General features: G+C 45.0%; 1 protein-coding gene across 1 annotated transcript in view; it reads right to left on the bottom strand.

Annotated features, from left to right (window-relative positions):
• Nucleotides 1-16,342: 16,342 nt before the first annotated feature.
• The window catches only part of EGFR (epidermal growth factor receptor), a 215,023-nt gene continuing 207,407 nt past the window's right edge, over nt 16,343-23,958 (bottom strand). The window contains exons 27-28 of the mRNA XM_043885232.1: nt 23,295-23,397; nt 16,343-22,625 (exon numbers count right to left, since the gene is read on the bottom strand). Coding sequence (XP_043741167.1) covers nt 22,264-22,625; nt 23,295-23,397 — 465 coding nt within the window. The 3' untranslated portion in view covers nt 16,343-22,263. The remainder of the gene's footprint in view (nt 22,626-23,294; nt 23,398-23,958) is intronic.

The following is a 23,958-nucleotide window of genomic DNA, read 5'->3' as shown; positions in this document are numbered from 1 at the left end:
CTGAAAGGTGAGAGTGAAAGCTGAGCCGCAGTCTGCAAGAGATGACAAAGTCACAGAAGAAGGTTTGTTTTTAGTGAATAAGTACGTTAAGGTGCTTGAAAAGATGGCTGTTGCATCTCTAAGCAACAAGTGGGAAGTGGGCCCTGCTGGGCATGGCCTGAAGCACAGACAACTCTTGGACTCCAGTTTCTCTCCACACCCTAGTGGATGAGAGGAAAGGAGGTAGCAATAACCCAGAGGCTGCTGAAATCTGGTACAAGCTAAGTCAAGAGAATGGGAAGGGCCTCGTGGGGAGAGAAGGAAGGGACAGGAGCTGTCCTGGACCTTTCTCTAGAACCGCAGACACAGAGCAGTTCATGGAGAGAGCGGGGAGACGGGCTGTCTCCTCTGTCACAGGGATGGGTGTGGAGGAGGCTGGTGAGCAAGTGAAGCTGAGTGGGAGCTGTGAGCTTGCGTTAGCCCCTCTTCCCTGGGCTCCCCTTCCAGCTGTGTTGGCTCAACTGAGCTCAACTTTGACGGGACCTAGTCACGTCCAGCAGGGGCGGAGTGTACTATGAGAGCCTCATCCCCACCCCTAGGGTGGAGGCTAGACTTGGTTGTCCTGCTCCGAGCCTTGCTCTGAGAATCTCTGGGCTACACTGGAGGTTGATCCTGGTCACTACCTGACTCCTAAGCCCCAGCTCCATCTCTAATGCTGGCTGCGTCTCCCTGGGCCAGGCCATCAGCTCTGCCTTGGCTTCTTGGCTGCTTCGTGGTCTCCTCCTGAGGCTGCTGCCTAGCCCTGCACTTAGACCTACTTAGCTGAGCCCACACACCCTGGCCCAGTTTTCCAGTCCTTCTCTGTGGGTTGGACTCTGGTCTTCACATCACTGCTAGCTTTCCAGGGTCTGCACCACGCTGAGGAGAGCATGGGGGTAACTATAGGGCTCCAACATCCCTGGCGGCCCCGAGACCCCAGGGTGGGGCACTCCCCACATCGAGCCCCCGTTGCTGCTCTGCCTGTGGAGTTGCGATGAAACCCCTGCTCACCCCTCTGCTGAATCCATACCTTTACCATAGTTCTGTTTCCCCCAATTTCTCCTTGTGTGCACTGGCTGTTCTCTCTCTGACAGCATCTCATTTCTCTTATTTTCTGCTGGAGAAGTCCCAGTTGTTCAGGGGGCAGAGATTCCTTGATTCTCGGAGGGTGAGTGACTACTCCAGCCCAAACGGATGGAACATGATGGCCGTAGAAGGGTCAGGGTATCTTGCTGCCCTCGATCAGTGTTCTGACAGATGATATATAATCAGACGTCTAGAGTGTCTGACCCAAAGGTGCTTGTTCGGCACTCCTCTTTACCTCTTGCTCCTGTCTCCAATCTTCTTGCTGTCATCTGGAGGTATAGCAGCCATCCTGCAAACTAGGATGATAATGAAAGCCAACGTCATGAGGATAGTTGTTTCTGTTGGAAGGAAGACTCTGGTGCTTCTTCTGTTTGAGGCCTGGAAGTCTTGGAATTGGCTGTTTTATGACAAAGGGGAAGGTGTCTCCTGCTGAAAATGTGCAGTGGTCTAAAGCCTGCCCAGCTCCAGGAAGGGGGACCCTGATGGAGTTGGCATGCACTTGAGGTGTAGAGCCTGTTTCTCTGATCCCGAAGGAGGAGAGATACGGTCGTATGGATTGGTTCTTTAGTCTGGAGGTGGCTCAGTACCACCCTGGAAGCCAACAGCCTCCACAAGTTCTTCTTGCAAAGAAGGTCCCGGCTATGACAGGATCTGCCAAATTTCTTCAGACCCCTCACTGCCACCCCATCCTGCCGAGTTATGTGGGGATGTGTTCCTCTGCCAGGAAAACATTTTTAAGGCATCACATGAACCTCCTACTGGTTAAGTCCCAGGGCTGTTCCTAGGTTTCCAGCCTCTGTGGGTGGCGTGGGAGGCATGTAATCACTAGGGGCATGAAGTCAGAACAAGGAAACCCAAAGCAGCAGGCCCGCTTGGAATGTTTCCCTCGACTTTTCTCATTGAGGCTGGGACTTGGTTTGCTGGGAGGTTGTAGGTTTAATAGTGATGAGGGAGCGGACCTGCTAGGTGTGCCTCGGCACAAGAAGTGCCATTGAGGAGCATGTGTCTAAGGAGACCACCTCATCGGAAGGATGTGTGGTCCAGACCAGAGGGGAGCTATGCTGTTGAGACTCATAAAGCTGAGAATAAAAATACCCTGGAGACAAACTGAAATATAGGAAAACATTTTTATGTCCTTAGGGAACAGGAAGACCTAAAAGAAGATGTACAAGGCAGAAACCAGAAAGAAAAATCATTTGTTTGAACAATGTTAAAATTATGTTTACCAATGGTAATAGTTACAATATATACTGTATGTGACTAGAAAATTGAAAGTGAGAGTCCAGGGTATGTAATGCGCTCCTATACATCCACAAAAAGGAAACAGACATCCCAATAGAAAAAGATCAGAAACAAAATCTGAATGTGTAATATAATAAGAAAAATAAATATATATTTTAATGTTCATTTATCTTTATTTATGTTTTACTTAAGCATGTTGTAAATGCCCAGATTCACTAGGAAAATGCAAAATCAATACAAAAAAAAGCAAAAGGAAAACCAAAACAGCTATTTAACATTCATTGAACTGACACAAATGTTAAAGTTTGATAATACTAAGAATTGACAAGGATATTAATAAATGGGCATTTCATTCTTATGGCCATTTGACGGTATGTGTTTAAAATATTCCATGATTTGACAAAGCAGTTCTCTGTTGCCATACCTCTGAGAGAGCCTTGTAGAGGTGAACAGGAGGGCGTATACAATGTCCATTGCAAAATTGTTTCTAATAGTGAATGACTGGAAACAAACTACCAAGGGGCTATGAACAAAGAGATAGTGGCTTAAAAAAAAAGACAAAGTTATACTGTGGAGTGTGTGCATGCGTGGTGTGTGTTCAGTCGTGTCTGACTCTTTGTGGCCCCATGGAATGTATCCCACCAGGCTCCTCTGTTCATGGACTTTTCCAGGCAAGACTACTGGAGTGGGTTACCATATCCAGTACTATGCAGTATTTGGATAGAATAGGCTGGATTTCTCTGTTATAATAGAGAGAAGTCTCTGTTTATAATTTTGTAGCTTGCTCTTTTCCCTCAGGAAAATGTTTTGGAGACTTCTCCCTCCTCACACACACACACACAAAATTGATTACCATGGACAATGCCTAGTTTTTTATAAAGAGGGATGAACTGATATTACATAGGTGTAGTATCAAAGACTATGTCCAAGGATCACAAGGTTTATGGAAGAACAGGAGTGTGATGACACAGGGGTCACAGTGCTGTGGAGCTGAGGGTGGGTGGGGGGATGGATGTTGTGTTCTGATACAGGTCACAGAAGAGAAGTAAGATACAGGACAGCTCACGGCCAGAGATTTCAGCTGGAGTTGTGCTGCTCATCTCATTCTGCTAACTATGCCTTTGGTCACTGAGAAATTAATTTTCTAGAGCAAGGAGAAAGTCACTGTGGGGCTATTTCTGGATCTAAGTGAAAGATTGGTTACTAAGTATAGAAGAAGGCAGGGATCATGCTAGTTTGGTTCAACAAATCTTTATTGAGCACTTACTAAGTGCCCGTTACTGCTCTAGGCACCAGAGAAGAATATTTAGTATGACATAATATTCAACTCCAAGGAATTTTGTCTAGTGTGGGAAATACTCCACACAACAGAATTCTCAGTATTGATGTAGGGGTCAGACGTGGCTTCCTGGAGGAAGTGGCATAGGGTTGGGTGTTGTTGGGTGAGTGACGGCTGGATCTGCTGGGGAAGGTGGCAAGTGCAGCATTGCTGGACCAGACAGTGATGGGCTAGTTACGGGCTAGGAGGGTGGACAGGCTGGGTTGGCTCACTAGGAATGAATGTCACACTGAGGAATTTGGACGAACAGAGTCAAGAAGGTGAGGTATGTGGTCGGATCTGGGTGCTAGATAAATCTGCTTGGCACTGGTGGCTAGTGGGTGTATTGGAGAAACCTGTCTTTGGAGTTAGGGAGATGAGCTGGTGGGTGGTTTCACCAGTGAAAGTAAAGTCCTAACCAGCTCTGCTGTGATGATAACAGAGAATATGTCTGGGCAGAGTTAGTACCAGGTCTAAGAAGGAAGGCAGAGCTGCTTAAAGGAAAACTCAGTGAGGAAATTTTGGAGGTCCTGGGAATAAGTAAATATACCCGAGAAAAGGGAGTCACCTGGAGAACCCACTGTGGTTGTTCTGGGAACTCCTTGGTGCCTTCAGATTTAGAAACTTTAAAATCATCTATGTCGTCTCAGGAAAAAGGGAGATGTAAGAAATGAGCTGAGGCTCTGATGGAGAGCAGGGCCTTGGAAGCTTGTCTACCATCACATCCCCAGTGTCCAGAATAGTTCTTGGCCCATGGTGGGTCTCAGGGATGCTTGTCAAATGAATGAATGAAGTCTTCCTGGTGGTAAGATCTGAACATTTTTGACCCTGCTAATGTAGGATTTATTTAAAAGGCATTTCTCTTTTCTTTAAGAAGATCCTTTTATTTTTTAACTTTATTTTTCTAAATTTTTGGTCACACTGCACAGCATGCGGGATCTTAGTCCCCCAACCAGGGATGGAACCTATGCACACTGCAGGGGAAGCACAGAGTCTTAACCCCTGGAAAGTGAGAAGTGAGTTAGTCACAGTCGTGTCTGACTCTTTGAGATCCCATAGACTGTAGCCCGCTAGGCTCCTCTGTCCATGGAATTCTCCAGGCAAGAGTATTGGAGTGGGTTGCCATTTCTTTCTCCAGGGGAATCTTCCCAACCCAGGAATCAAACCCAGGTCTCCTGCTTTGCAGGCGGATTCTTTACCAACTGAGCCACCAGGGAAGCCCTAACCCTTGGACCACAGTGAGTTCTCTTCTTTATTTTGTTCAAAGGTTGCTCTGCTTCTGTATCTCCCGTGTTACAGTCTGTACTTGTTAGATTAAAGAATATGTCATCTTAGCTTCCATGTTGGCTGTTTTATCAGGCTGTATGCTTTCAGCGTGGCTGTAACCCTTCTTGTTGTCAGAATGTCCTCTAGCAGTGGAGGGGGGAGCGTCCTCCCTTGTTACTCCTGGGCAGCTTTCATATGTGTGCGTGTGCGTGTGCATGCGTGTGTGTGTGCGTGTGCGTGTGTGTGTGTCTACTTTACTTGCTGCAGAACACCAGCCTTCTTCACAGTGCCTAATACCTCTCTTGGCACAGAGTGAGTTCGTAAATGTTTGCTGCAGTAAGCCAGTGTCTGTCATTACTGATGTATACTCTATTGACCTGTCATTCTCTGGGGGCCCAGAAGGATTATATCCCAGGGTTGCCTGCTTTGACTTTGTGTCTGCAGCCCAGGCAAGGTGCAGCTGACCCCCAGGGAATACCCCAGCTCTGTGGGCTCTGTTCCCATAAAGGTTGACACGATTTTTCCTATGTCCAAAATGGTAGTATAACACTGCATTTCAAATGCTTTTTCATCTGTAAAATGGGAAAATCATTTTTCTCTCCTAGTGTAGATATACAGTTAGCACAGTGTCTGATCTATGTTAACAATCAGTATTTGCTATCAATTATTATTGTTTCTTTAGTTAATTCCTTCATTGTTTCAAGTATCAATTAGCACTTCATTATTGAGTGTATTCCTTCTGTTAGTGTAATGGTGGAAGCTTGAAATCCTTTTTTACTCTTAGAGGTCAGTCGGCCTTTTCAACTTGGATACCTGGAGAGAATTAAGTCCTATGGGAAGTAATCTAAGTGATTATTGTCTTGGTGCATAACTAGCACAATGCTAGACAGGCAGGGAATGTTATTAGGTACATGCAGCTGTTGTTCAGTCGCTAAGTAGTGTCTGACTCTTTGTGACCCCTTGGACTACAGGACCAGGTTTCCCTGTCCCTCATTATCTCCCAGAGTTCGCTCTAACTCATGACCATCGAGTTGGTGATGCCATCCTCTGTTACTCCTTCTCCTCCTGCCCTCCATCTTTCCCAGCATCAGAGTCTTCTCCAACGAGTAGGCCTTTGCATCAGGTGGCCAGAGTATCGGAGCCTTGGCTTTAGCATCAGTCCTTCCAATGAATATTTAGGGTTGATTGGTTTGACCTTCTTGCAGTCGGGGGACTCTCAAGTATCTTCTTCAGCACCACAATTTGAAAGCATCAATTCTCCGGCATTTGGCCTTCTTTATGGTCCAACACTCACATTCGTCTGGCTCAATCTCTTGTGGGGTCACTGCTCCTTTCCCCTGGGTCCTGGAGCAAACAAGGATTTTTTTGTGCCTTCCTAGAATCTCTGGAAAATATGGGGTTTGGTTTTAAGATAATTGAGCCCCTCCTACCATGTTGTTGCAGCCTCTTCTTTGTCCTTGGACGTGGGGTATCTTTTTTTAGTGGGTTCCAACATCCTCTTGTTGATGGTTGTTCAGCAGCTAGTTGAGATTTTAGTGTTCTCAAAGAAGATGAGCACAGGTCCTTCTACTCTGCCATCTTGACTTGACTATTCTCACATCCATGCATGATTACTGGAAAACACCATAGCTTTGACTACACGGATCTTTGTTGGCAAAGTACTGTCTCTGCTTTTTAATATGTTGTCTAGGTTTGTCATCGCTTTTCTTCCAAGGAGCATGTGTCTTTTAATTTCATGGCTGCAGTTACCATCCACAGTAATTTTGGATCCCAAGAAGAGAAAATATGTCACTGTTTCCACTTTTTCCCTATCTATTTGCTTTGAAGTGATGAGACTAAATGGCATGATCTTAGCTTTTGGAATGTTGAGTTTTAAGCCAACTTTTTCACTCTCCTCTTCACGTTCATCAAGAGGCTCTTTAGTTTGTCTTTACTTTCTGCCATTAGAGTGGTATCATATGCTTCTCTGAGGTTGTATATTTCTCCTGGCAATCTTGATTCCAGCTTGTGCTTCTTCCAGCCCAGCGTTTCTCATGATGTACTCTGCATAGAAGTTAAATAAGCAGGGTGACAATAGACAGCCTTGACGTACTCCTTTTCCTATTTGGAACCAGTCTGTTGTTTCGTGTCCAGTTCTAACTGTTGCTTCTTGACCTGCATACAGGTCAGGAGACAGGTAAGGTGGTCTGGTATTCCTATCTCTTTAATCCACATACAGTGGATTCCCACATTAAGGCTGAATCCTCTCGTGGAACTGGGTTGAGACTGTCTTTGGGATGTGCTCCTTGAAGTGAATATATTTAAGGAAACTCTTCCTAACACCCTCCTGCTCCAACTCACTTTAAAAAACACATTCCAGATCTTTCTGTTGCTGGTTCCCGAAGTCAGTAAACTTAAAAATATTGTTTCTTAAGCATTAAAAAGCATTAAGTATTGAAACTTTGACCTATAAATTCAAGGCTTGAATACTTGGATCAGTATCTCATTTAAAAAGAAAAAAAAAAAAAAACCCAAAATTTGAAGGCATACTTGTATATCACTTAAACTAAAGGGTACATGTGCTCTCACTAAAGTCCTCTATCATCCTCTGGGCTCTTGCATTCTAAAATAAAGAAAGATTTCTATTATAGACTGAATATTTTTGTCCCCAGATCCATATGTTGAAATCCTGACCTCCAGTTATGGTAGTGTTTGAAGATGTGACCTCTGGGAGGTGACTAGGCGAGGTCATGAGAGTGGGGCCCCATGATGGAATGCACCGAGACACCTAGGAATCAAACTGACACAAATTAAAGACAGAGATAAAATATTAAAAGCAACAAGGGAAAAAGAAGTAACACACAAGGGAAATCCCATAAGGTTATCAGCTGATTTCTCAATAGAAGCTCCACAGACCAGAAGGGAATGGCACAATATATTTCAAGTGATGAAAGAGAAGAACTTACAACGAAGAATACTCTGCCCACTGAGACTCTGGATAAGATTTGATGTAGAAATTGAAAGCTTTACAGAGAAGCAAGAGTTAAGAGAATTCAGCACCACTAAAGCAGTTTTACAACAAATGCTAAAGGGATTTCTCTAGGCAGGAAACACAAGGGAAGGAGAAGATCTACTAAAAAACAAACCCTGAACAACTAACAAAATGGTAATAGGTTCATACAGATGGATAATTACCTTAAATGTAAATAGATTAAATACATGGACCAAAAGACATAGACTGTCTGGGCTGATAAAAAATCAAGACTGGTATGTATGTTGTTTACAAGAGACCCACCTCAGACCTAGTGACACTTACAGACTGAAAGTAAGGGGATAGGAACATTCCACGCAAATGGGATTCATAAGAAAGCTGGAGTAGCAATACTCGTATCAGACAAAATACACTTTAAAGCAACGATGATGTGAGAGATGCAGAGTGGGGCCCCTAATGTGCTAGTGTCCTTATAGGAAGAGGGGCCAGGGAGCGTGTCCTCACCCTCTATTTCTGCCCCGTGGGTAAGCTGTGAAGAGTCTGCTTTCTGCAAAGTCAGGAAGAGGCTTCAGGACCCGAATCTACCTTCACTTTGACTTTGGATTTCCCAGCCCCCAGAACTGTGAGAAACAGATGTCTGTTGTTTAAGTCACTTGGTCTGTGGTGTGATTTCACGACAGCCAAGCTGACTAAGACCCCCGGCTGTGGAGGGGCTATGTCCCACCCTTGGTGAGCCAGGAGCTGTGTGCTCAGCTCGACTCCCCTCCAGCCACACCCTCTGGAGGCCTGAAGCCCCAGCACTGCTTTCTCCTTCCATGACCAGCTCCCAGGAGATCGCGCTGCAAGGATTTGTTCTGGGGGGAAGAGAGGAAGAAGAGCAAACAAAACGAAAAACTGCTAAATGTTTTGTTGTGAGTGGAGGGAATGGAACAGACAAACATTAGATTTTGTCCCGACACAACTGCCTAAATAATATATATTCATTGTGGAAAGCCAAGCAACACAGAAGGATAGAAAATAGAACATAAAGTCGTTCCTTGCCACTTTATTATATCACATATTGCTCCCTACTCACCACAGTTCTCCAGCATGAAAGGGCTGACATTACTATTCCCAGATGGCTTCCAGACTGTGTGCACACACCCCCACATACACACACACTCAAAGGTAGGTATATATAGAAATATAAGCTTTTAAAAATGACAAAAATGCTATTTAGCAACTTGCTTTATTTCATTTAGAACTGTATCATGAGGATATATCTCCATGTTCATATGGATTTCTCCTATTCTGTCTCACAACTGCTCAGAATCCCATATTATGAATGCTCCATGATTTATTTGATAATTTCTCTTTTGATAGATATTAAAATTAAAAAAATTTTTTCTTACAAATAATGTTTTAGTGAACATTTTTATTCATATATTTGTATAATTTGTATATTTGTATAATTGTTTGAATATTTGTCTTACCTCCAATTGGAAAACAGAACACCTCAGACTGGGGGCTTAAAGAGCAGACACTGCCTTCTCGCAGTTCTGGAGGCTGGGAGTGTGGAATCAGGGCACCAGAGTAGTCAAGTTCCGGTGGGAACTCTTCCTGGCTCTCGGGTCGTTGCCTTCTCACTGTGTCTTCTTGTGGCAGAGAGCATGTGAGCTCTGGCCCCTCTCCTCTTACAAGGACGCTAATCCCAATACGAGGTCTTAACCCCCTGACTTCACCTAACCCTAACTGCCCCCAAAGGCCTGACCTTCAAACACCAGCCTGAGGTCTTCAGCATGAACTTGGGGTGGGGAGAGGTTCGCTCAGTAACAGTCTTTTGCACGCATGTTTAGTTTCTAAGTCGTGTTTGACTCTTTGCGACCCCATAGACTATCTAGCGCGCCAGGCTCTTCAGTTCATGGAATTTTCCAGGCAAGAATACTGGAGTGGGAGTTTATTTCTACAAATGTGAAATTACCCTATCAAAGGATATGCACATTTAAACTTTTTTGGAGATTTATTTAATGTAGTTAGGTTATTTACTATTTTTGGCTGTGGTGGTCTTCACTGCTGCGTGTGGACTTTCTAGTTGCGAGGAAGGGAGCTGCTCTCTGGACGTAGCACTCGGGCTTCCCTCTGTGGTGGCTTCTCTCGCTGCAGAGCTGGGGCTCTAGAGTTCAAGCTCAGTAGTTGTTTTGCACGGACTTAGCTGCTCCATGACATGTGGGATCTTCCCAGAGTAGGGATCCATGTCCCCCATTGCAGGCAGACTCTCAACCGCTGGACCACCAGGGAAGACCCACATTTAAACTTTTTTGTTGTTTTTGTACGGTCACTCTGTCGTGTCCAACTTTTTGTGATGTGATGGACTGCAGCATGCCAGGCTTCCCTGTACTTCACTGTCTCCTGGGGTTTTACTGACCTCCAAAAAGTTTATGATACTTTATATTTCTATCAACATGTGTGGAGAAAAGGGTTGATAATTTCATTTTAATTGGCACTTTCTTGACTATTAGTGAGGCCAAGCATATATTTCCATGTTATTAGTCATTTGAAATTTTCCCATTTTGTTCAGTCTCTAAGTCTTGTCTGATTCTGTGACCCCCATGGACTGCAGCATACCAGGTCTCCCTGTCCTTCACCATTTCGCAGAGTTTGCTCAGACTCATGTCTATTAAGTTGATGATGCCATGCAATTATCTCATCCTCTGTTGCTTGCTTCTCCTCCTACCTTAAAGCTTTCCCATCATCCAGGTCTTTTCTAATGAGTCAGTTCTTTGCATCAGGTGGTCAAAGTTTTGGAGCTTCAACTTTACCATCAGTCCTTCCAATGAATATTCAGGGATGATTTTCTTTAGAATGGACTGGTTGGATCTCCCTGCTGTTCAAGGGACGCTCAAGAAGTCTTCTCCAGCACCACAGTTTGAAAGTATCAGTTCTTCGGTGCTCAGCCTTCTTTAAGGTTCAACTCTCACATGCATACACAACTACTGGAAAAACCATGGCTTTGACTGTACGGACTTTTGATGGCAAAGTGATGTCTCTGCTCTTTAATATGCTGTCTAGGTTTGTCATAGCTTTTCTTTCAAGGAACAAGCATCTTTTAATTTCATGGCTGCAGTCATCATCCAAAATGATTTTAGAGTCCTAGAAAATAAAATCTGCTACTGTTTCCATTTTTTCCCTATTTGCCATGAAGTGATGGGACTAAGTGCCATGGTCTTAGTTTTTTCAATATTGAGTTTTAAGCCAGCCTTTTCACTCTTCTCTTTCACCTCATTATGAAGCTCTTTAGTTCCTCTTCACTTTCTGCCATTGGGTGGTATTATCTGCATGTCTGAGGTTGTTGATATTTCTCCCAGAAATCTTGACTGTAGCTTGTGATTCATCCAACCCAGTATTTTGCATGATGTACACTCCATAAAAGTTAAATAAGCAGGGTGACAATATACAGCCTTGTTGTACTCCTTTCCTGATTTTGAACCAGTCCATTGTTCCACATCCAGTTCTAACTGTTGCTTCTTGACCTGCATACAGGTTTCTCAGGAGGCAGGTAAGCTAGTATGGTATTTCCATCTCCTAAAGAATCTTCCACTGTTTGCTGTGATCCACACAGTCAAAGGCTTTAGCACAGTCAATGATGCAGAAGTTTTTCTGGAATTCTCTTGTTTTTCTATGATCCAACAGATGTTGGTAATTTGATCTCTGGTTTCTCTGCCTTTTCTAAATCCAGCTGATACATCTGGAAGTTCTTGGTTCACATACTATTGAAGCCTAATTTGAAGGATTTTGAAAATTACCTTGCTAGCATGTGAATGTGAGTAATTGTATCATGAATTGTCCATTTATACACTGTCAAAGTCTTAGTAGGGTGTTTAACATTTGTATGGATCTGTTGGGCTTCATTTTTTAATCCCTAATATTAATCCCTGATACCCCTCGAAGTTTTTTCTCCTTATATGAATTTTGACTTTTTACTGTGTTGTTTTTTTCTTTAGAAACTAAAAAGAAAAATTTAGGTGGACATGATGACAGTCCTTTCCTCCCTGTCTTTGGAATCATGTTATTATGTGTCAGCATCACCTTGCCTGAGTTTCAAGAATACTCACGTACATTTTACCCAGTTGCTTTGATTTCTTTTAGGTTTAGATCTTTAATCCAACTGGAATTTGAAGTAGATCTCTAATTAATTTTCAAAGGTATAAACATTTTCTCTAAAATCACTTGCTGGGGAGCCTTCTTCCCTGGTGGTCAGATGGTGAAGAAACTGCCCGCAGTGTGGGAGACCTGCATTAGATCCCTGAGTCGGGAAGATCCCCTCAAGAAGGAAATGACAACCCACTCCTGTAGTCTTGCTTGGGGAATTTCATGGACAGAGGAGCCTGGTGGGCCACAGACAATGATATTGCAGAGTCAGACACGGCTGAGCGACTAAACACACTTTCATTCTTCCGCTGTCTGGAAATGGCATCACTATCACATGCTACATTTCCATGCGCACATCTGTTTCCAAAATTCTATTTTTTCCATTAATTATTTCCTGTGGCTACATTGGTCCTAGGTAGCTTTAATTATTTTATATTTATGTAGTGTATTTTTATATCATTGATATCACTACTCAATTGCTTTCCAAATGTTCTTGGCTGCTGTCATGCATTTTCTTTTTTAGACTCCAAGTTCTAAATTTTCTCCTTCCCAGAATAATCATTGAAGTTTTCAAGTGAATTGCATTGACTTTACCTTATAATTAGGAGAGAATTGATATTTTAATATGATTAGGTACTCATATCCATGAAAACAATATATATTTTAAGTCTTCTTTTATGCCTCAGCAAAGTTCTATAGTTTCTGTTTTCATACTGTTCTTGCACATTTAAGTTTATATCCAGTTATTTTGTAGTTTTAATTGCTATTTTAAATGGGATTATTTTCCATTACATTGTTTGATTAATGATTAATTAATGATTAATATACCCTAATGGTATATAGGGTTAATGACATTTACTTATGGGCTGAATTTTCTCATTTTATTAATTTTGTCAATAATTGCTTTCATTCAATTGTTTGGGATCAGCAAACTTCCTTCGTGAAGGGACAGATAGGAAATATTTTTGGCTTTGCAGGAACCCTGTTGCCCCTAATTGACTCTGCAACTGCAGTGTGAAAGCAGCCCTAGGCAATAAATGTGACCATGTTCCAATAAAGCTTTATTTACAAACTAGTCTGCTGGCTAGATTTAAATCTTGGGCATGGAACAGGGTTTGCTGACTATATTCTATGGATGCAAATACATTGTATATGAATAATATGTTTTTCCTTGTCTCCAAAACAGTGGATTTCAGAAGAGTGTTGAATAACAGAAGTGACAAAGTCACTCGTTCTTTATTTGGTGTTTGGTATTGTGTTGGTATTTCACCATTAAGGTCAATGCTTCTTATTCTTTTAAAATTTTTGCTAGATATTTTTACCTAGTTAAAGGTGGTTTCATCTTTTCTTAGGTTACTAAGAAATTTTAGTAGCAGTGTGATTGAATTTTATCAAATCCTTTGTGAATCTCTTAATATTCACATTTTCCCTATTATTCTCTTCATGAATATAAATGAAATATCTTATACAAATGGTCCTTGAATTAATGGAATAAATAATTCCATTTCTTGTATTTCATTAAGGATTTCTATATCTACATTAATAAATGAAGTTACAGTTTTCTTTCTGTAATATTTCTTTGATTTTTAAAATACTATTCTAACTTTTGTAGAATGAATTGATAAACTTCTCATCTTTTAAAATGTTTTGAAACACTTTAATTGATATGAAAATTAACTATTTTTTTTCAGGTTTGCCAAAACGTCCAGAAATCATTTGAGTCTACTGAACTCTTCAGTGAAGGGCTGCACCATTTCCATTTTGTCTGTTGTTTATTGATCTTTATGAAAAAGAACCTTTTTGTCCTGGTGGCTAAAGGCTGTGAGCTATGTGGGGTCCATCCATCTAGACTTGCCCTTATGGGAACTGTTCAGCTGAGTGGATGTGAGGGAAGAAGAAACTTGTCATGGGTTAGCATATGCTCCCATTTCTGCTTGGTTCCAGAATGGTTAAATTATACAATAGACAAAGATTGAGGGGAAGCAGGAAAGGCAGAAGAGGCAAGCTAGAAAATAATTGGAGAGGAGAAATGCTGAGCTACTCTGGAGTAGCATAGAGGGCAGGTACCCCTCCAACTTCTACTTCCCCCAGAGGGAGCAGGGTTGGGCTTTTTAATGGCATCACTGGTTCAAGGGAAGAAGAGATTTTGCATTTTGGAAAACTGGATGGACCTTTAGGCTCCTGGAAACCTTGGACTTCCCTCCCCCTGCCGAGCTGTCAGGTCATCTTTGCTGGCCCACAGCAGCTTAGTTCCAGGTGTTGGGGGTCCTGGGTTGTAATCCTAGCTCCGTCCCCGCCACACCCTTGGATCCCGGGATGCAGCCTTTCCTGGGGGCGGGGTAGGAAGTACGCAGAGCTCCCCCCACTCTCCCCCTGCAGCCTGCCTTCCCTTCTCATGCTGGTGTCAGGGGCAGGCACCTAGGGAATCCTCCCCTAAGCGCTGGCCAGCAGCACCTTCTCTGTAAGACCACCCTAGAGGCCGGGGCAGCCTGCTGTGCGCGAGGGGAGCCCCCAGCGGACAGAATGATTGGCCAGAGGCTCTGTCTGTCCTGCTGCTGACCTGCACGTGTGAGGGGCCTGGATGGGATAGCTCTGCACTTGGGTTTGTTTTACCCCAGGAATGGAGTAAAATATATAAAAGATGTATTTTTGTTTTCTTTAGAACCTGGTATCCAGGGCAGGGAGAACCGGTGGAAAGACCTCAGGGCGGACACGGCGTCCCCCGGGGTTGACTCTCAGGAGGGTCAGTGTGCCTGGTGGGCCAGGGGGCAAGCCTCCTTCCAGTCACAAACTGCAAACGGATGCCCACAGGCTCTTTATTATATTTTGTTTACTGGTTTTTGAGACCAGAGCAAAAATTAGATGTGATTCAGCTTTTCTACCCAAGGTTTTAAATGTCCTTTTCTGCGTGTGGAGGAAGGCGCTGAGCAGCCTGGAGAAGGAACCAGGATCCAGCAGAGCCGGGAGAACGGGCCACAGGAGGCCCTGCCCAAGGCCTGAGCTAGGGGAGAGCCACACAAAAGCAGGAAGAACCAGCTACTCATGCTTTTCAGACTCTCCTACACTTGGCAAAGCTTTTCTCTCTCCAGAGAGCTGTGATTACTTTTACAAGATTGTTGGCCCAAAGGCAAAATCTCTTCAAGCTGAAACCCCGTCTGCACTGAGCTTCAGCTACAGATCAGGGGGCGGGAGGATGGAGACTGAGGCGCTGGTGTACTTGTTCTCAGGTGGGGGTGTCAGCCTCTGGATGAAAGCCATGGCCTTCCCCTGGGGGCGACATTTCAGGTTCCAGGTAGCCAGGCCCCAAAACATGGTCCCTGTACCTCAGCTGCCTGACCTTCCTTCCATTGCTCAGCCCTGATGGAAGGTTGTGACGCTGAGAGGCTCATGCCATCCAGGGTACTGTGTGTGAGGCGGGTGGGGGCTCGGGGAGGCCAGGAGCCTGAGGAGGCCTGGGGGGGGGGGTGTCCCACAGGGACACAGAAAGGTCCCTGGATCCGCTTATTCTTCCAGAACCTAGTTATCCTGAAGTCCTGCTCCCACCTGTATGACAGTCCCCCTCAACCTGTGTTTGTAAGTGATAATGGTCTTCTGGGTGAACCATGTTAAACAAAGCCGCAAGTTTTCTGGAAATGATGAGTATCACCCCAAGCATCAGGGAGACTGTGACAGAAGAGGATCTTGGGGTGGCCCCTGGGGAGGGAGGGCGGGCTTCAGATGCTGGCCAGCCAGCGGCAATCCCCCCACCAGTGCCCGCCTCCCGCCTCTGCACCCCATTCTCCCCGCAACCCTTCTTAAGGGCAGCTCAAACGGGAAACCTCTTGATTCCCTTAGTTGTTCAAGGATTTCATCTCAACACAACTTCCCTCAGCACTAGTCGTTTCTTGATGGGCTCAGAAGGGCTCCCCCACAGGCCCGGAGTGGGGGCGGGGGGCGGCAGGTCTTCCCCATGGGGGAGCACCGCTGGGGAAGAGTTGGAGCAGCTGGGCCTGAGGCCCTGCACACGTGGTTGTGGTTTGTTAATGCCTCAGACTTCCCGTGTTTATGATTGAGCAGAACCACAACTTGCTATAGAATCATCATCAAGGAATTCCCTCTTGGCTCTGGAAGGAGAAGAGACTATGCAGGGAATCCAGGAAGGTTTGCCCTGCATTGCAAGGTGCTAGGACGGTCAACTCAGGCTTAGGACCCCTCCACTAATTGAAATGCATCAGGCCCTGCGGTGTGGATGGGGGAGTGGGGAGCCTGTGGGCAGAGGGCACATGGTAATTCTCCATAATTTCTCCTCCAATTTGCAGTTTTGAAACTAAAACTGCTCTAAAAATAAAGTTTATTAATTAACTTTAAAAAGTTGTCAGGAAAGGACATCTACAGTAGGTCAGATATGATTAATAACTATTATCAACACTGCATTGTTAACAAGAATACAATGTTTTTATAAGATACTTATGAGCAAAGAACATGAATAGTATACATCTAGTTTTTAATACTCCATATACAATCAACATGTTTTGATCAACAGTGTAAACCATATAAAAGAGAATCTTGCTTTCCATTTGTACAAATATTGATTTCATCACAGAAAAACGTTATAATGTTAAAATGTACCATATATTAGAGGCTATACAGCTATTGCTTACTTGTTTAAAAATGAAATTACTGCTGCCTGAGGGTACTTGATTACATCATCACCTCTAATATATCATCAGATCCACAGTACGTCTTCCTTTCCAAAATTTCAAATCTTACAGCAAGATTACTTTGTAGCCAAATTAAGTCAAAAGGATTTCTTTAAGAAAAAAATAAGTAAATGCACCTAAAAATGTACAGTTTTATCTACCAGGTGACACAGTAGGGATTCTTGGTACTTCTGCTGGCAATTCAGACAGGAATTGTAACCTCAGAGGGCATATTGAACTTGTGGAAGAGAAAATAATACTAGTCATTGCTTCAGTTTTTGTCCTATATACATATAGGATATATGTATATTCCTTCCTCCCTGGGCAGTGATGGCTGCGTAGTGGCTGGAGGCAGGGCAGTCAGATGGTGGACAAGTAGCAAGGATGCTTGCTATCCGTCTACCTTTGACAGAGGACATGGAAGAAGGGGTCTGTTTTACATTTCTTTTTCATCAATGGATTAGGCCCTCTCCCCATCCATTCAGGGTCCTGATCCACAGTGACGGATGCAGGGGTCTTCGTGCTTAAGAGTTCGCCCAATGCTGACATTCCTACACTTGGATCATCTACCTGCAAGTCCATACACCTGTGGCGAATCCCTAGGCTGGTGGTTCTCAGCTTCGGCTGTACATCAGAATGATTTTAGGAGCTTTACAAAGTATAAATCCTGGGTTTCACTGGCCTGAGGCACTGTTGGGCCTCAAGATTTTCAAAAGCTCCCCTTCCCCCACCACCACGGTGTCACCGTGCAGCCTGAGATAAAAACCCCATCGCTAGGATGGCTATGCTTAGTTTGGAAAACTGCTGGTGGTGTTCATCAAACATGCTAAACATTAGGGCTCTGCGGATATTTCTGGTCTATATTGTAAATGTGTATCAACTGTAAACACAAAAATAATCTATATCAGTCAGATTGGTACACATAAACCAACAGAGAGCTCTGTTATTGTTTTCCTTACATTTACAGAGTCCCATCGGCAGATGAGTGGTGTACAGCATGAAGCTGATGTTGTCTATTAGTTGTAATAGACAGTGGTTCTTTCCCACTGAATTGCCCCAGAGTCAAATGAACCTGATTCAGATAAAGAAACTAAATGTAATTGCATCCTTTTCTCATTTTATAAATATAAAAATGACTCTCCTCTTCATCAGGGCAACAGCCTAGGCCAGTTCTGCAATGACATTGTGCCTTTTTATGATAGAGACTTTTCTCTTGCTTCAGTTAAATCCCTTTAAACAACAATTGTAACTGTTAAACGTTAAAATTGTTTAAACAACAATCTCGGTTTCAAATTTTGATTTTCTTGCAGTCTTTCTGAAGTAAACTATTTCCTTTAGTAGAAAAATGAGTTTTCCTAAAAATATACCTTACAAAGCTCAGTGGTCTAAAAAGTTACAAAAATAGACTTACATTTAAAAATCCTGTTGGAATGTGTCTTTTATAGAACAAAAATGTGTGCCCCTGATATGGCTGATATGACTAGAGGCAAGAGACTCTATTCAGTAACGTTTTACAGCCCCAGCAAGGAAAACAAAGATCATTACATTGCAATAATGTGCTTGTCACCAAGTAATAAATGCAGAACAGACATTAAGGGCAACTTCAAGAGCCGTCACTGAGGTGAACAGCTTGTTCCCTGTAGCAGGAGATGGGATTTTTAAACCAACTTCTTAGAAAATAAACCATCTAGGGCTTTCTCAAGGCTCAGATTTGGGGTATCTGCCACTTTTGAGGTGAGTTAGCTGCTGGTGACAAGGAATTAGGGGCTTTGGAACGGCCAGCAGCAGCCGAGGCTCCAGGCACACCAGGGCGGTGGTCATTCTGGTGCTGCCTCGGGAACCTCTTCCACACACATCATCTGATTCTGCCCTGATGGGGGGCACAGTGTTGATGCATAGGCTAGTACAAGGGAAGGTGACCTGAGCTGAGGGTTTCCACTCTGGGTGTCCATTAGAACCACATGGGGAGCCCCTGGAATTAGATTAAACTGGTCCTTTCGAGCTCACAGTCAGCCCTGATGGGCCGTGCACACGGTGTCACTACGGCCCGACAGCCCGTCCTGTAGCCCCAGACCTCGCCTAGCGCGCCACGAGGCCGTCAGCCCAGGCCCGAGTCTCCCTGAAGGCCATTTTCTTTACACAGCTGCTGCCCAAACTTTGATGCCCATCAGAGTCACCAGGGGGGCTCTGAGAAGCGCCCGGCCCAGGCTGCAGCTGAGACAAATTCAGAGTCTTTTTGGTTGGGACCGAGGAGACACCCAAGGGCAGTCAGCCTGAGAACCACTGCCTGTCTGCTTCTGCACTTCATGGTTCATGCATCTCTGCAGTTTTGACAGGGGAAGGCTAAAGCTCAAAATTAAGAACTTTCAACAAACCTCTAAGCCTTGTCATCAACTGGAATGTAATCTGCACCCTCCACTGTGCTCCTAGTTGTAAATCAGTGACAACCTGAACTCTGGGCAAATTTAGAGTTTGGAAGATTCATCTCTATCTTGAGGTGACAGAACTATTTTTCATAGTGTGAGACAACAGAGCCTCCTTAAAGATGATGTGGTAAGATGTATGTACGGCCCACTGGACAGCTGACTCTAGAACAGCCCAGGTCGGGGCCCTGACCCTCTGAGCAGTGGACTCGCCTATAACTGTGGACAGTTGGCTCTCCGGAGCTTCTGGTTCTTTAATCGTGAATTCGGCTGACTGGTGCTCATGTGGCCTGTTGTGTCTGCTATTGAAGAAATCTGTGTCTAAGTGGACCCACACGGTTCAAACTCATGAGGTTCAAGGGTCAGCTGTGAACAGCCTCTCACTCTTAACCTTCCCTGACCTGTTTCTGAAGGCCTGGCTTGACTGGGCTCTGGGGAAATGCTCCAGGGACTGGCTGGGGGGGAAACAGCAGACAGGCTCCCTGTGGGGACTCAGGGCTTGGTGTCCACGAGCAGAAGCCGAAAGGGTGAGGGTGAAGCTTTCAGCGGCCCCTCAGAGCCCCGCCGTGTGAGAGCTCCTCTCCTGACTGTCCAGGGGGCCCCGGACCTGGACTCAGGCTCTGCCCTCTTAGGCTCTTGAGAGTCTACAGACCCTGGGAACCTCCCTGGACAGACACAGCGAGAAAACTGGTGGGAACACAATGTTTAAGAAAATTTAGTGAGTAGATTTTATGCCAGGACATTGAAATACAAAGAAGAAAAATCTTGAATAGTTCTCTCTACTTTATTATGTTACAGTAAAACATTTCAAATTACAAAAATACTAAGCTCTTACTGCTGCAATTGACCAGGATGTTGTGGGGCTCCCTCATCATCTGTCTCCTGACAAACTGGTGATAGAAGAATGTGGGTCACCCTGTTTCTCAGTGCTGGATGCGTATCTGGCTAAAGCACTATGCTCTGAGGTGAATGAATAATGAGCGTGGTTTGCTGACAAGGACATAAAATTTCAGATTCTGAGAGACGTTGTATAATCTTTTCACGAATCATTTTTAAACCCCCGGTGGGGATGGACCGGAAGGGCGCTTGGGGAACGTGCCAAGCCTAACGCCAGGCTTGAAGGGGCGGCGGCGCCTGTGGAGCTGCTGAGGAGAGGCTTCTCTGGGGGACACTTTCGGGGCCGGGCTCCCTCCGCTGCACTTTCCAATCCTTGCTGGCTGGCGCCCCAGAGGTCCTCTGACCCGACTCCATGGCCCCTGCACCCCAGGCACCCTGTGTTGTTGCCGTGCTGGGCTGACCAGTCTGGCCTGGCATCTGTCATGTCATTTTCAGGCTAGTATTTGTGAGTCAATTTTCATCGCTAAACTGTGAATCTTGTGGAATCAGGTACTACGATTTATTTTTTATCTTTAATACCTATGCCAGGCTGGTAAGGTGTTAAAGTGTGCAACATGATGGAACTGAATATAGTTTATATTTCTACTGAGACAAAATTAAATACTTTGATAGCAAAACTGCGGGGCCCTGATCCACCTGAGTCAGTAAATAATTTAAAAGCTAAAGGAAAATTGTGTGTGTGGGGGAAGTGGGGAGCTGAATAAAACCATGGACTGAAAATACTGTCTGAAACACTTCTTCCTGGCTGAGATGGATGCTGACTAAAAGTGTTTACAACACTGTCTACAAAGAGCTATGTAACATTCAGGGTTTGGGGTGAGAAACACGGATCTGATGGGAAACCACAGATGAGAAAAAGCTTGTGTCCTAAGTAGAGGGTCCTCCAATTACAGGCAGCTATTTTAAGAGGGAATTGTTTTCTTCTGCCCACGCACCTGGAGATGTTATGAAGGCGTTATCATCAACTTCAAAGTCAGATTTCGTATTTACCTGATTTCCATGTGACACATGATGCAGTCTCTATTCACCTGTGAAGAGTGCCATCGTGGTGAGGCACTCCTGCACACCCCCGCGCCTGGACCCTGCAACTCACCAAGGGCAAGGAGGGATCTGGGCAGCCTCCCAGTGAGGAGCAAAGTGCCTTTTGAGTAAAAAAACCCTTGGAGTAAAATAATTATCTTCTAGGAGTAGCCTAAACCTGTGTGTGTGTGTGTGTCGGGGGGAGCGTTGGGGGAGCTAAGAGAGTTTCAAGAGCAGCATCACATATGCAGTCTTCAGACAGACATGTGTCCCCCAACCTCCAAAGACTTGATATATTTCCTCTAAGACTCAAATTTGGGGGATTTGTTCCTTTTTCGTGCTGTCATTCCATCTCAATTAAAGGCAATGGTCTGAATGCCAATGAATCACATATATGCTGACCGTGGTTACCGTTTTGCTGTATAGGGAAAACATACTGGGTTTCAAAACTATGGAATGGAAAAATAAACAAGTCTAATACTTATAATTAGAAAACACTGGTCACCCAAAGGAGAGAGAGTACCGTGGAGACATCTATATAAAAGGAAGTCTGAGGAAGATTTCTACTCCCTCTGTTTCTTCCTTGCTCAGGAAGAGTTCAAAGTGGCTTATTGTCTTGTACCTGCCTTGATCGGATATAGTACCAATGTGGCCCGCTGAGGACCCAGAGGACTGGCTGGTTATTCAGCTGTCTTGCAGTGGAGGAGTCTCCAAGCAGAGCCAATGGAATCAAGTGCTGGCTGGAAGGCTGGCCCATGCGTCTCAGTCACAGTTGGGCCTGGGTCAACTCGGTACCACAGGTGCTACGAGCAAGCTTTTTCCTTATTAGAAAAGCTCATTAAGAGTAAAATCAGTGTCAATGAAAAAACCCCAGATGCTCCTAAGCAATAAAACTCCTTACACATATTTAGTATTTTTCAAATATACCTCACTGGAAGGTGAACTTCTGCCCAAACGGACAACATTGTTTCTGGATGCCTTTTGTGGAAGCCTCACAGTTTGAAGACAAAGGAAAGTCCCTGCAACTCTGCAAAGCGCATCTGAGTCGGGGGCACTTCTTGGTTGAAAGGTGGGCTGATCAGGGCAAATATGGACAAACCAGTCCATGGGTCCAAGAGTTAATGTCGGCATGGTGGTCAGGACTCAACAGCTGCCATGGCTTGGTCCTGGGGGCTGAAGGGGCTGGAAGTTTATGGCTGATGTTGTCCTCCATGGTCAGGCCCCAGTAAAGTCACTGCCTGCTGGTGCTGCCCGCAGGTATTCTGCATTTTCAGCTGCAGGCCCCTTAAAGATGCCATTCGACTTGGCTTCCTTGGGAAAGAAGGCCTGCTGGTAGTCAGGGTTGTCTAGGCTAATTTGGTAACTGCCCTTCTGAGCCCAGAGGGCAGGGCCGTCGAGTACACCATTGACACAGGCTGGATGGGTGGTGTTGAGATACTCAGGGTTGTCCACGGCGTGGCTGCGTGAAGTTTGGTACTGAGGGTCTCTGCCAGGGGCTGGATATAGAGGCTGATTGTGATAGACAGGGTTCTGGACAGAGCCTGCGGGTCTTTTGGGAACAGACTGGTTTACATATTCTGAAATTGAAAAGAAATCAAGTGTAATCAGCAAAGCATCATCCCCAACAGGATTTCACAGCTCTTTCTGAACCCTGTGACTGTTCTTCAATGCGGCACTGGGTGACAGAGGCCGGGAAGCCTGGGGAGAGGACTCTCTTGCTAAAATGCATTGTGTTCTTTTCGTACTGCTCAGAGCAACGAGCATGCTTTTCTTTTGAAAGTTTAAATAAAGTTTTCAGAGGACTGCTTCCCTTGAGATGTGTGTTTGTGCAGGTTGGCTCTGTCTGGGAACAGAGCTTAGATTAAGTAAATACATGTTTCACAGGCCAGAAATGGAGCCAGGAGAGAGAACAGCGATCTATTCTGTCTCTCTCACACACACACACACTCTCATATATCTCACACACACTCTCTCTCTCTCAAGCACTCACATACGTATATCTTTACTGTTTGGCTTCAAATTCTAGAAAATCTGCAGACTCCTTCTAAAGACAACCTGGACATGCCTGGACCCCTCAGATACCCAAGTGCATACTTGGTGGTTGTCTATTGACTGCCCTCTCTCTCCCTTCGTTTTGTCTACACTCTCACCGTGGGCTTCACCTCTGAACCAGCTTGCAGGAAGCAGCTGGCCCTGCCCCGGGCCTGAGGCCGTGGAACAGGACTGCCCCCAGCGAGAGGACTCACCGGGGGCTGGGAGGAAGGCGTCGTCCATGCTGTCCTCGGTGAGGGCACCAGTGGGGTCGGAGCTGTAGCGCTGCAGGAAGCTATCTTCCTTGAGAGGGTAGCTCTGTCGGGAGGAGATGAGGCAAGGTTAGCTCCAGCCAGTGCTGCTCACTTCAACGGGGATAAAGGTCACCTGAGAGCTTGCTAAAATGCAGATTCTGATGCCGGAGATCCGGGAGAGGACCAGAGATGCTGCACTTCTAACCACTTTGCCCGCAGGTGGTACCTCACTCCTGGCCCAGACCACAGGGCAAGTGGATGGCCTGGACCAGGGCTGTCCAGCAGGGCGCTGGCAGTGACAGATGCGCTCTGTAATCTGCGCTCTTCCATATGGTAGCTCCTTACCACATGTGTGAGGAATGGAATTTTAAATTTTATTTAACTTTAATTAATTAAAATTTAAATTTAAGTAGCCACACATGGCTAGTGGCTTCTGCATTGGTTAAGTGTGGGTCTAATCAAGGCTTCACACATCAAGCATCAGCATCGCCTGGAAGGCGAGCTCACAGATGGCCAGACCCCTCCCAGCAGATCCTGCGTCAGCAGGTCTGGGGTGGTGGCCCGACAGTCTGCATTTCCAACAAACTGCCAAGGCCAAGAACTGCATGGTGCTGCTGGCCCACGA

This window comes from Cervus elaphus, chromosome 24 (assembly GCF_910594005.1).
Source record: "Cervus elaphus chromosome 24, mCerEla1.1, whole genome shotgun sequence".
Lineage (NCBI taxonomy): Eukaryota > Metazoa > Chordata > Mammalia > Artiodactyla > Cervidae > Cervus > Cervus elaphus.
The sequence above is the reverse complement of the archived record's forward strand: the minus strand, read 5'-3'. Positions and strand labels throughout refer to the sequence as shown.